Source organism: Leptonychotes weddellii, chromosome 4 (assembly GCF_054177405.1).
Source record: "Leptonychotes weddellii isolate Sample4059 chromosome 4, ASM5417740v2, whole genome shotgun sequence".
NCBI lineage: Eukaryota > Metazoa > Chordata > Mammalia > Carnivora > Phocidae > Leptonychotes > Leptonychotes weddellii.
In genome coordinates this window covers 123,672,291-123,686,675 of record NC_138372.1, presented here as the reverse complement: position 1 = coordinate 123,686,675, position 14,385 = coordinate 123,672,291, and the positions used below count along the sequence as shown (strand labels likewise).

Genomic DNA, 14,385 nt, shown 5'->3' with positions numbered 1-14,385 from the left:
GTTAGTATATCCTTATCATTTTTGGTGGTAGGAAACCCATTTATGTGATTTTGCAGTTACCTGGCTGCCAAAAAGTTTCTGCCATTCTAAAAACCTCAATCTGAATGAAAGGTAAAATATAAAATGCTAAACTATTTTATCCTTTATTTAGGTATTATCAAGATGACTTTTTGTAATATGCCAAAATAAAGTATTATTTGTAATATATTTCCATCATTAAATATGAATTTTATTTAAGGTTCCTGAGTTCTTATTATTACACTGATGAATTAAAAACCTATAATTCTGTACTCATAATTAAATAATAATTAATAATAATTAAGAAGATCAAAGTAATTCATGAAGTTACCAGATACTTAAGTGGAATTCTTAACTTGCTTATGAAATTTTTATAATTTTTGTTCATGAAGACTAATTTCTAACAGTTTCAATTTAGAGCTATTTAATCCTTTATGACTTGCTACTTTTCTTTTGAGGGTTCAATTATTACTTAATGTTTACTTCTCTTTACCTCTCTGGATTCATCTTTATATTGCTATAATAGTTCTTATCTTAGGCAAGTTGAGATTTAGATAACTCTTAAGCTTTTAAAGAAGGATGTTAGTAGGAATTTAAGTTAGTAAATATCTCCTACATATTCCAAGTTGGGCACTTAAAATTAATAAGTATCTATGTCAGCGTTCTAGGTACCAGAAAGAGCTCTATCCATCACCAGCTTTTACTTGCAAGAATCAAAAAAATGTGTGTAAAAGACCACAGTCTGGGGGAAAATATTTGTCATACTTATTACATCTGACAGAGGACCTGTATCCAGAATATATAAAAAACTCTTGCAACTTAATAATAAAAAGATAAATAACCCAGTTTTTTTAAATGGAGGGGTTAGAAGAGTTGAATAGATAATTCACCAAAGATATGCAAATCTAAAAAAGCCCATAAGAAAATAGTTAACATCATTTGTCAACAGAGAAATGCATATTAAAGCCACAGTGAAATACTACTACATACCCACCAGAATGGCTAACATTACAAGGATGGACAATGCCAAGTGTTGGCAAGGATATGGAGCAACTGTAACACCTGTGTATATACAACTGGTAGAAATCAATAAGTAAACTATTGAGATCTAAAAAGTTTAGCTGAGGGGCGCCTGAGTGGCTCAGTCGTTAAGCGTCTGCCTTTGGCTCAGGTCATGATCCCAGGGTCCTGGGATCGAGCCCCACATCGGGCTCCCATGCTCTGCAGGGAGCCTGCTTCTCCCTCTCCCACTCCCCCTGCTTGTGTTCCCTCTCTTGCTGTGTCTGTCTCTGTCAAATAAATAAAATCTTTTAAAAAAAAAGTTTAGCTGAATTTCATTATTTTATTTTAAGTTTATTTCATGAACAAGTTCATGTAGTTAACAGGATAGATTTTATAGAATTGATATGTTGAGTTGAACATTGTATTTTCTTTTTTCTTCTTTTTCAGTTAAAAGAGATGTTTCCAGGCTTTCGATTAGCACTTCCACCAAAACGCTGGTTCAAAGATAATTACAATGCTGACTTTTTAGAAGATAGGCAACTAGGATTACAAGCATTTCTTCAAAATTTAGTGGCTCACAAAGACATTGCTAACTGGTATGTAACAAACTGAAACAACTTGTTTAAACTAAAGAACAAATATAGGACCATAGTTATTCAAGCACAAAAATACAAAGTAGGAATATAATTACTTGTCCTCTCTAATATGGTACTACTTGGAATTTTCTTGCTTTTTATCAATAAGAATTTTATTTGGCATTTGATTTGTATTAACCCTTTTAAAAAGTCAGCAAAGTTAAAAATTTTTCAATGTAAAAAAAAATTTAGGGGCGCCTGAATGGCTCAGTTGGTTAAGTGTCTGTCTGCCTTTGGCTCAGGTCATGATCTCCAATCTTGGGATCAAGCCCCATGTTGGCTCCCTGCTCAGTGGGGAGTATGCTTGTCCCTCTCCCTCTGCCCCTCCCCACCCCCTGCTTGTGTGTGTGCTCTCTCTGTCTCATATAAATAAAGTCTTTAAAAAAATTTTTAAGTTAAAAATTCAGTGTACCATATACTAAAACCACCCAACAGTAAACTTGATTTTAGTATTTAGTATTTTAGCAATCATTTAAACAAAGTGGCCCACATATTAGATTTTTGGTTAATATAACATTATATAATTGTGAAGGTAGTATTCTTATATTTCTCCAAAGTAATGCAAAAATATGAAGATTGTGAAGTTGGGTTAATGTATATAGAGGGTAAAGTGTGAAAATAAAAACCATTAAAGAGGGAGAAAAAGGATCTATACAGTTTTTTGCTTCTGAAAATATTTATAAGAAAATTGCTTTATGATTTAATATCAGCTAAGTGTCTGATTTTGGAATTTACATTATCAGATAAATTCTAACTCTTTTGATAGTTACAAGGCAGCATTTACAAGGCAGCAATAGCATATTGTTTAACTACCTATATCTATAACTGTCTTTCACATAAGGATGGAAAAAATTAAGGCAACCATCCTGTCTCACTTTTTCTCCCCTTTTTTCTCAATCTTTTTATTTTAATGTATATCACCTTGTGTTATACATAACACAAATGCCATGCATATACATCTTGTTTCCTAATGTGTGCTGCCCAAGCTTGATGGCTACTGCTTGAGATCTCTGCCAGTCCCCCTCGTTTTCCTCTATGAAAGGAACTACAAGTTAGACCCCTTCTCTCAACTCCAGATTCATATCTACATTTGCCTCCTTGACATCTCCTACAGGTATCTCAAAGTGACATCAAACCCAGGTAAAAGCTTACTCTCCAGACTTTTCCCAATGTTCAGCAGCAGCATTTACCCAGAACCTGGGAGTCATCCCTCTCTACCCTTATCCCTTCCTTTATATTTTAAATTCCACTCAAATCTACTTTTCTCCACTCCTGCCATCACCACCCTAGTCTAAGCCATTATCTCTTACCTGAATCACTGCAGAAGGTTTCCTCTGGTCTTCCTCATCTGCTCTTATTTCTGTAGCCCATTGGAGCCACAGTGATCTTTTTTAATGCAGTTGAAGTCATTTTTTCTGGTCCCTGCCTACCTGCCTGTCTTTCCAACTTCATGTTTTATTATTCCTCCCTGACCTTGTTCTTTGTATTTAGCTGTACTGGTCTTTTAATTCTCCAAAATTACCTTGTTCCTTTGTCCCTTAGGGCCTTCAAAGGAAAGACAATGTTTGTTCCCTGGAAAGACAATGTTTCACACTACTACCCCACCCAGCCCTGGCCTAGATAATACCTATATATCCTTCATATTTCAGTTAAAGACTTCACTTCCTTGGGCTTTTCTAACCATCCCCTCACTTACCACCATCACCACCAAAGTTTAGTTCTTTCTTATAGAATCTGTACCAGTCCTCAGCTGGTTCTGAGAGACAAATCCTAGTGCCTTAAGTGAGACACCCATTGTATGTATGAATTAACTTCTCACCTGTACTTCCAGGATGGTACTAGCTATGTGCCAGTCTTAAGGGAATTGAGAAAATAGTGCCTCAAATCATTGTCCTTAGCATCTGATTCTCTCATGGAATCCCAGCTGAGATGGTACTTTAATCTCAGGCTGGTTAGTACTTTAATCTCAGCATTTCAGTTTGTAAGTATTTCTCTGATTATTTGATTGTGTTTCTCCTACCGAGTTGTAAAGTGCATATGTAATTGTAGATCATTTGGCTGTTTTGCTCACGATTCAATGTGCAGCACTTAACACAGTGCTAATACAAAGTCTGTGCTCACTAAGAGTACCTGTTAAACAAATGGCTGGATATTTGCTATTGTATTATTTATAAGAAACAAGTTTGAAGGAAATATGACAAAATATTAGTGATTGTGTGTTCTAGGTGGGGGAACATGGGTGCTCCCTACTTTTCAAAATTTTTACATCTCAAAAGAAAAAAAGGGCTAGTGTTAATTCAGACACACAAAGCAGGAATAAAAACCAACAAACTCTAAAATCATAGCAAGAGCCTTTTGAAGAACATATATCTTAGACCATACCAAAAGAAGACTTTTACAGCTAAAAAGTCAACATACATATCTTATCCCCTTTATCTTCTCTTTTATTCAGTAAACCTTTATGTCTTAGTATTAAAAATATTGTGGTGAGGGGCGCCTGGGTGGCTCAGTTGGTTGAGCAACTGCCTTCAGCTCAGGTCATGATCCTGGAGTCCCGGGATCGAGTCCCACATCAGGCTCCCTGCTCAGCAGGGAGTCTGCTTCTCCCTCTGACCCTCCCCGCTCTCATGTGCTCTCTCTCTCCTCTCATCCTCTCTCTCAAATAAATAAATAAAATCTTTAAAAAAAAAAAAATTGTGGTGACTTAAAATCAAATTTATTCTATAAATGACTATACTCTTTTTATATAGTGAAATATTAAATAATATAAACCACATTAATAAACTGATTTTGTGATATCTTGATTTTTTAAATAGTGAAAGCATATCTTAGTTTTGTCTCATTTTTTAAAAAATTATGGGTAGTAGATCTCTGTCTCTAAGGTAGGCATACAAGGTACATTTGAGATCCTGTTACTAAAACTGTACACTTTTTTTTAAAGATTTATTTATTTATTTGAGGCTGGAAGGAGCAGAGGGAGAGAATCTTCAAACATACTCCCTTGCTGAGTGCGGAGCCGGACGTGGGGCTTGATCTCACCACCCATGAGATCATGACCTGAGCCAAAACCAGGAATGGGACGCTCAGCTAGCTGAGTCACCCAGGCACCCCTAAGACTGTATACTTTAAGAACAGTGGTAGTGGTCTTGCTCAACTCATGAATAGGTGTTTCGGAGAAACATTTTCTTGGCCAAATAAATTGGAAAAGGTTTCATTTGACATTCCTAGAATATTGAAAGTTCTAAGAAGTCTTACATGAAAGAATGTAGTACGCCTCACATTTGCCTACTTGCCTTTGTCATGTTGCATCATCAAACATTTAGGGATTACTGTCAGATAAATTGAACTCAAGATGAAGTATTTATGCCTTGTTTATTCTAGAGTAACCATTATCTTTTTTGTGGGTTATGGGTACCATTATTTATTTCACAGTTTAAAAAGCTTCTTAATAAGCTTCTGTTTAAAGCTTGAGTAAAGGGAGGGGAAGAAGAGTTATTTATCTGTATCTTAAGCATTTGCTCTGTGTCAACCCAAGAAGGATATGAAAGAAACTGAGGGTGTACTCATTGGTCTTAAAATTCATTTGAAGAAATTAGGCTTCTGTATGAACAAAATAAGGGAGTTTAGGAAAGACTACTTTGTATGATACAGGTTATAAAAGTAGCAGGAACTCAGAGAAGGGGAAGATTGGTCCTTTGTTCAGTGATCAAGCAATACTGGAAGTAGGAAGTAGGATTTGAGAACATTGAAGGCTAAATTAAAATTATGGGTAGGAAGATAAATATGAGCCATAAACAAATAACTAGAAGATATCTAGGAAGTGTAGGATTGCCAAAAGGCATTTATGAATTTCCCCTAAGGGAGAAAGGAGAAAAGAGAAAATCTCAACACATCTGTATGAAAGCCTAAAACAACATTTAAGAATCAGTATTTAGGGGTGCCTGGGTGGCTCATTTGGTTAAGTGTCCAACTCTTGGTTTTAGCTCAGGGTTGTGAGATCACGCCCCGCTCTGTGGGCTCCATGCTCAGCATGGAGTATGCTTGAGATTCTCTCTCACCCTCTCCCTCTGCCCCTCCTCGCCACGCTCATGCTCACACTCGCACGCGTGCTCTCTCTCTCTCTCAAATAAATAAATAAATCTTAAGAAAAAAAAAGAATCACTACTTAAAACATCAATTAGTTGTAAATTACCTATTGGTATACCTATTAGCATCCTTTTAGGGTTGTAATGGCAGCATAGAAAAATTACTATCTTAAATGGCCAAGTAATTATTTGATATTAATTCTTTATAGATTTATAATTGTAGTTCTTTCACTTTCCTTTTTTTATATCCTTAACGCTTCACAACACAGTTACTTCTTAACGTTCATGTTGGCTAAGAGCTTGCCATTACACAACTGGCAGCTCTTAATATTATAACCTCTCTAACTGTAACAAAGCAGAAGTAGAAGAAATAAGAACTGAAAGGATACTAAGGATTGTTGGTCTGAAAGTTTTAAGATAATATTATTTTCAGATGCATTTAGAAAATACAAAGTAAGAAAACAGATTAAAAACTTAATATTTTTAAGATTTCAATAAATCAAAGGATTTATTATTAATTTTGTCTGTTCCATAAATATTTATTTAGGTCTCACTCTATATAAGGTAGTGTAGTACACAAAGGTGCATTAGATACTGATCCTTTATTCAAGAAAATTGAATAGGAGGAATAGTCACCGCAAAAAAACTATCATTAGTAGAGTTAGATCTCTTTCAGAGGGGGAAGAGAGAGAGAACTATTGACTGGGAGAATTAGAGGAGGCTTCCTAGAGGGTGACATTTGAGCTGGATTTTAAAGAATTAATGATATTTGGACCGACAAGGAGAAGGTGAATAAGGACCTTTCAAATGAGAGGGAGTATGCTATCAAAATGCAGAAGCAAGAAGACACAGGTCCTGTGCCAGCAGCATGTGACTGTCACGGTGAAGGATATCTAAAGATGGATGGAAGGGAAAAGTCTTACACTGCACAATTGGGTTATAGTTATTTGCTATATATAGTTATTTACAAATTATATATTATAAATGACATATTTTATATACTATATTTACTGGTTTATACTATCTTATGCTACTTTGAAATTGTTGCATCATTTAATCAGCACAGCAAATATTTTACTATTCTCTTTTCAGAAGCACTATACAAATATCCTGATTTACCAAGTTTTTTTCTTCTTTTTAATTCTTTAAAATAGAGGGGTTAAATTATATAATTTTTTTCATATTACCATCCATCTATGAGGACTTCAGTGCCAAAAATTCATGTTTTAAATTCTATATGTGTTAAGAAAAAAAAAAAGTTCAGGATGGATTTGCATTAACAGCAGTTCATAGTAAAAAAAAAAAAAAATAGTGTAGAAGAATTTACATGAAGGAGCAATTGAAAAAAAATGATAATATTTACCCTTTAAAAAGCAAAAGTACTTGAGGGATAAAATAGCCATCTTCACATATTTGAAAGATTGTGATGGGGAGAAAGATTAATCAGACGATACTTAGCTTTAAAACAGTGTATCTCCAACTGTAGTGTATTTTGTTAAAGTGAAGCCCTGAATCAGCAGGTCTGGAGCGAAGATTCTGCATTTCTAACAGGTTTCTAGGTGATGCTGATCCAAGGACCTCATTTTTAATAGCAAGACTAACATGTAAAACTAGGAATAATAGTGAGAAATTAGAGGAAGACCCTATCAGTTCAGATAAGAAAGAATTACATATCATTTCAGGCTATCAAATATAAAAATATTCTGCTTTTTTTTTTTTTTTGGAGAAAGTGAGTTTCTCTTTACCTTAAGTATTTAAAAAGGCTAAATAACCATTAGTGGTATTGAAGGGGGGATTATTAAATGGGATATATTGGATTAGATGACTTCTTAGGTCTCTTCTAATGGTAAAATTCAGTAATTCTATAATTCTTGAACAAGAATACTTAAACTATTTTTAAGCATTTTCAACCTGAACTATGTTCTCACAGGAAATTTTTTTAATGTATGTAAATTGTTTTTATATATAAAGATATTATCAAGAGAAGTTAGGTTAGTCTTAGTATTTTTATAATGAAAGAAAAATTCAGTTATATATGCAATAGCTCATATAATGCCAACTCATGAGAACCAACACATTATTGCTAAGATTGGTCAAGTGATTTTCACCACTAATGTTAGTTTGGTAGACATTCAATTATGGACAGTTTTTTAAAATGCAATAAAGCCAGATATTTTGTATTCAGATACCTCTAAACTCTTATCTAATTAAATTGGGTGTCAGAGACCTTATGCAAAATTCGTTTTTTTGGGCTGAGTAGTGAAATAATTTTAGTCAATTGCTTACCTGATTTTAATCAATGTCTTCAATTGGAAAATGAGGTAATTGAGCTAAGTAGCTTCTAAAAGTTCCCTTTCAACTCTAAATTTCTCATATCCTATTCTTTTTATTGTACTTCCTCATGAATCTTAAGGTCACACCATCAGAAACAACCAGATTTTGACCTTTTAACTTTTAAGACTTTTGGTCTTGTTGCTATCCAGAGTTTACCTTCTTGTGAAAGTAGGAGTATCTGTTAAAACCTAAAATCCATCTCAAATTTGAGAATTGTAGTAGAGTGTTGATCTGTAACAGTGGATAGAAATTTGTTCTGATGCTCTTAACAGTTGCATTAAATTTTTTTCTAATTGTATAACTCTTACAAATAAAGTCATTATTTGTGGAATACTTACTCTATGATGTGCTAATTGGTTTGAATATGGTCTCTACAGTCCAGAAACATCATCCACCTTTTGGTGAAGCAGACAATACTTGATACTGATAAACAGACAATACTTGGTTTGATAAACAGACAATACTAATAATACAGTGTAATAAGTGCTGTGAAAGGGATCTCTTCAAGGTGCTATGCTAATACATATAAGAATATTGAACCTAGGGGATCCTGCATAACTCAGTCGCTTAAGAGACTGATTCCGGCTCGGGTCATGATCTCAGAGTCGTGAGATCGAGCCCCACATGGGGCTTTGAGCTGGGCATGGACCCTGCTTGAGATTCTCTCTCTCCCTCTCCCTCTGCCCCTCCCCACCAGTTCACACACCCTTTCATGCACCTGCCCGCTCACGCACCTGGCTCCCTTGCACGCACACGCACACGTGCATTCTCTCTCTCTCACTCTCTCTCTGAAAAAAAATTTAAAAAAAGAATACTGAACCTAACATGGGTAGGAAAGGGGATCTAGTCAGAAAAGACTCCATGAGGAGATAATAGATGAGCTGAGTCACAAAGAATAAATATGAGTTAGCCAGATAAAGGTGGGAAGGATGGGCCAGGATAATAGCAGCAAGCATGAGTAAAGGTATGGAGGCATGAAATAGACATGAAGATGTACTATTTTTGAAGTGTCAGTTAGGAAAGACAGTTAAAACTGAAATGTAGGAACAGAAAGATCCTGGCTTTGTGCCCTCTTGTTAGAGGAGGCATAGATGGGTTTTAAGCTGGGTTTGACATAAAACGTTTGTTTTTTAAGTACCCTGGATTAGAAGGAATAAAACTGAACATAGGGACAAAAGTGGGCTAGTAATTAGGCAAGAGATAATCAAGGTCTAAACTGGTTCCCCACTGCTTCCATATTCCACCACAGGATTCTAAACATGAACCCTTCAGCCTCACACCCAATCAGTCCATCTCCATTGTGACCCTCACTGTCACCAGCCTTGATCCCTGAGTCCTTATTCTCCAGGTTGTGTTTAATGTCAATTTTTTGTTATTTTCTTTTAACTGTTAGAGAATACTGAAGAGAAATACTAACCGATACAACATTTCTGTCTGAAATCCTTGAGGAATATTTTCATGCAGTAGCCTTTTTGTGCTTAATCTGATTTTGATAGAATTGGCATCTAGTATTTTTAGTGCACTTTTTACTTAGTTCTTGATTGACCTTTTAATGAATTATAGGCATTAGTTTTAAGGGTTTTTTTCTTTTAAAATACACATTTCAAGATGAAGAGTACATTTAGCTATTAAATTACTGGTTTTTTAAAAAAAATTGAAATGTAAACAGATACATATCTATGAAAGAAAAAAAGTAAAATATAATAGTAAATAGAAGTTGAAAGTTCCCCAGATGAAATAGTTTTTTAAGAAGTTTGAAAATATAGTAAAACTGTGAAAGAAAACTTTTTTAGAGAATCAGAGGAAGAAATAACGTTATAGGGCAAATTTGCTCGGATAAAAAAATGCTGAGGGATACCATCTGTGGTCTCCTTATCTTCAGGCAAGCTAAGTCAACAACTGATCTCAGTTTTAAAATAGTTTTCCCAAACACACTAAAAAGCTACTCTAGGTAATAAAGGGAATAGATACAAAGTCTTTCTTTACCTTTTATTTCCAGATTGTTGGATTTTTCTCTTAGATAGGTTTCTCTTTTATCCTGTTTTTCTTACCTTTATTATCATAGCCAAATGGAAGCAAAAGTATTAACGATTGAATATGGAGGAGAGATTGGGGGCTATACTGAACCTTTCAGTGAACAAGGAAGAAAAAAAGAAAGACTTTCTTCTTAAAAATTGACTTCTAGGGGGTAACAGGGTGATGGGTATTAAGGAGGGCACAGGTTGTGATGTGCACTGGGTGTCATACGTAACTAAGGATCATTGAACACTGTATCAAAAACTGATGTACTATACAGTAGCTAACTGAACATAATAAAAAAAATAAAAACTTCAATTCTCTGGAAAAAAATTAACTTCTATTTAATTTATAGACCATTTAATAATAATAGACTCTGGTATTTATATTTTATTTGAATTCAGTTAATTTGTTTATAAATTATACATTGATAATATGTAGGAAATCAGTGAGCAGAACCATGGCACACATAAGCAGTCAAATATTTATCAAATCTAAATAAGGTTCTCTAGTCAGTGATTCTCACGCAGGGGTAAAGGTTTCCTTTTCTAGGGGGGAAAAGGTATCAGAATGTCTGTGAAAGAAATTGTTTTCTCAAACATTACCATCTCCCAGAGATTCTTGTGTGTCCCTCTCCTATGGGAATAGTTTGAGCATAATGACTCTCTTCCTCTGCCACCTGAGTCCTGTTGAAACCGAGGAAATGTAGTGAAACCCTGAGAAAGTATTTTATAAATCAGAGTTGTATAGCCAGTTTTAAATTTCGTTCTTATGTTACAGATTAAAGAAGGTGGGGCATGGAATATGACCTTGAGCTATATTGGAAAAAAACTTAGGGAATCCATTGAGATTTTGTTTGAGTAGAAAAATCATAAAGATTTTTCTCTTTTTACTGAAGTATTAATTGATATACAATATCCCATTAGTTTCAAGTGTACATCATAGTGATTCAGTATTTTTATACATTATAAAATGATTCCCACAGAAAGTCTAGTTACCATCTGTCACTACAAAGTTATTGCAATGTTACTGACTATATTCCCTATGCTATATATTAGGTGAAGGGGAATAAGAGCTACAGACTTTCAGTTGTAAAATAAATAAGTCATGGGGAGGTAATATAGATCATAAAGATGTTTAGGGAAAGAGAATGAAATAGAAAAGCCACTCCAAAAAAGATATACAGCTGGGTACATTGTCAACATCACTGTGGATCTTGGGCTAAATTTCTACTATAAGTCAAAGGTATAAAAAGAGATACATATATTCCCTTAACTACTTTGTCTCTCGTAGCAGCAGCATTTCAATAATTAGAGTAATTTGCAAACATAAAAATGTTCCTAAAGAATGAGGAAGTCTGGGTATAAAGGTATAAGAAAACAATGTCTCACATTGAGTTATACACTGAAAGTATTAAAAAGAAAAAAAGACCCTTCTGTAAACTTCTATGCACTTTCCTTATCAATCTTAAAGGCTGTTCTCAGGGTTTCATCTAGACTTTTGACCTCTCAGTCCCAAGATCAGTTTATTTCCTGTGATTCAATTTTTGCCTAATAGTTGGTTTTCTAATAATGGGAGGATAGAAGTATAATAGCTAAACCAAAAGAATGTGTGGTGGTCCTGTTCTTCTCTGTGCTCTTAGACCAATTGCAGTATTCTAGAGGCCTTGGTTAAAGGATACAGACAAGTTGAATGTTTTCTGAGGGAAGTGACCAGCAAGGGGAAAGGATCCAAATGAACCATCATATAACAGAAAAGAATTTAAAGGTGAAAAGGCACATATTTTTGCTCAGAAGACAGATTTAAGGTCTTGCTCTACCACTTGCACTTGTATGAATCATTTTAACTCTCTGAACTTTGGTATCATTTGTAAAATGGAAATATAATGTCTTCACCTCACAAGATTATTGTGAAAATTAAATGAAATAGGATATATGAAAGCTCTGTGTGTGAAATGTACTTTAAATTAGAAATGATAACTTTGTGGGGCGATAGATATGTTAATTAACTTGATTGTAGTTCACATTTTACAATGTATACTTAAGTTGCACACCTTAAATATATACAATTTTTAATTGTCAGTTACACCTCAGTAAAACTGGGGGGAAAATGTTGGTTCCATGAGTGCAGAGACCATACAGGCTGTAAGTACACAATAAATTTTGTTACAGGATTAAAAAAAAAAGAAAATATTAGTGTATTAGTATTGCTTTGGGGGAATATAAGGTTAGAGGAACTGTAACATTCTCAACGTGCTTTTAGGGTTATCATGTGAAAAAGGACTTAGATTTGCCCTGAATGGCTCAAAAGCAGAACTAAGATTCATGAGTAGAAGCTGCAGGGAGAAAAATTTCAGCTCACTAGAAGAAATAATTCTCTAATTTTTAGTATTTTTCAAACATAAGATGGTTTATTCTAAGAGGTGGAACGTTCCCTATTCCTGGAGTTGTTTAGGTATACTCTTGGCTGAACACATGAAAAGGATAAAAAGCATACTATGGATCACATTTTTTAAAAAGCAGCTAGATCACATTTAAGATCCTTTCCATCTCTATTATTTCATGATTATGAATACTCAAGTTTTTTCTCAGTTTCCCTGAATCTGTGTCCTTTATTACCTGTATTGTCAAGATTTTGTCGTCCACAGATTTACTCCTCTTTGTTCTGTCTTTGCGATCTTCTGGATTAATTTCTTAACACCACTCTCTATACTAATTCACATTATTTTTACTTTTGAAAGGCTTCAATGTATATTCCACCCATTTGTCTCTTCAGGACCATCCCCTGTCATCATCAACCCATCTGACCCAGTATGAACCCCAATGTACATCCCCTTTTCAGCATAGGTTGACATCTATACAGTATATCAAAATATCATATTTTTATCCTTTTATACCTAAAAATTTTAAGTCTCCATGTTTGTTCTAACATGTACACAGAGTTGCCTCTCAGTCCAAAATTGCTTTTAGAAAGGTGAGTATTTTTGTAACAAGGAAGTTAAGTTTTCTACTGTTTTAACCTATTTCTGATAATTGCCAAAGATAACAATACCATATTACAGTTGCTCCCTTGAACAACACAGGTTTGAACTGCATAGATCCTCTCATACACAGATTTTTTACAGCATAATACTATAAATGTATTTTCCTTATGATTTTCTAAATAACATTTTCCTTTCTCTAGCTTACTTTATTGTAAAAATGCAGTATATAATATACAATATATGGGTTAATTGACCATTTATGTTACGGAGAAGGCTTCCAGTCAACAGTAGGCTATTGGTAGTTAACTTTTGAAGCGTCAAAAGTTATATGCAGATTTTCAGCTACACAGGGGGTCAGCACCCCTAACTCCTGTGTGGTTGAAGGGTCAACTGTATTTCATTATTTTGAAATTTATGGTAATTCAGAAATGAGTTGTTCAGTATTTTTTTCTCTTAAACTCTTCAGGGAAAATATTTATGTAAATTACTGTAATAAACATGATTGCAAGAAAAATCTTTAACTTGTTTCAGAGTAAATACTTTTCAGTTACCTTAGAAGCATCTCCTGACAATGAAACAAATAAAGTATAAATTAGAAATGGTATTTCTTCATAACAAGATAATGACATTTTTAGATTAGTTTAAATTAATAATTTTGGAAGTAATACTGTTTCTATTCATCATTTAGGTTGGTTTCCTATACCATTATTCTGACTTACATTTTATCTCCTGCAGTATGAATTTACAGTCTCTATGTTCATAAGATCTTAGAAAATGGCTTAAAATCTTTGTATCTTCCATAGATTTTATATTTGTATTTGGTTGGTTGTGTGAAAACACATAAACCAACTTGCTGCTTTTGGTATATCCCCAAAACCAACTTGCTTAAAACACTGTATATCTTCAAAGTAACTTTCGCTTTCTGTCTTTTGTAAACTTATTTGTACCCCAGCTTTTTTTTTTTTTTTTTTTTCCCTTTGAAAAGCCTTGCAGTGAGAGAATTTCTTTGTCTGGATGATCCACCAGGCCCATTTGATAGCCTAGAAGAAAGCAGGGTAAGTGCTGTATTATATATCACATGGAAAGGGGAACAAATAACACAGTACAATAACTACATTGTTTCTTGAATGGGATAGCAAACAGCAAAATATTATAATTTCACATCATCATAGTTTTACACAGAAAGCTTTTAATGTTTGAGTCAAAGGTGTCTTTCATTGAAATACATGAACCTAGTTCAGTGAAAAAAATGAAAGTTCATACCTGTCATGCCATCAATGAAGCTCTAAAATTAAATCTTGCATTTCTTTTC

General features: G+C 34.2%; 1 protein-coding gene across 4 annotated transcripts in view; it reads left to right on the top strand.

The window, feature by feature from the left end:
* The window catches only part of SNX16 (sorting nexin 16), a 41,987-nt gene that overhangs the window by 13,488 nt on the left and 14,114 nt on the right, over nt 1–14,385 (top strand). For all 4 annotated transcript variants that reach the window (XM_031025098.2, XM_031025096.2, XM_031025111.2 and 1 more), the window contains 2 exons: nt 1,468–1,616; nt 14,059–14,128. In XM_031025098.2, coding sequence (XP_030880958.1) covers nt 1,468–1,616; nt 14,059–14,128 — 219 coding nt within the window. The remainder of the gene's footprint in view (nt 1–1,467; nt 1,617–14,058; nt 14,129–14,385) is intronic.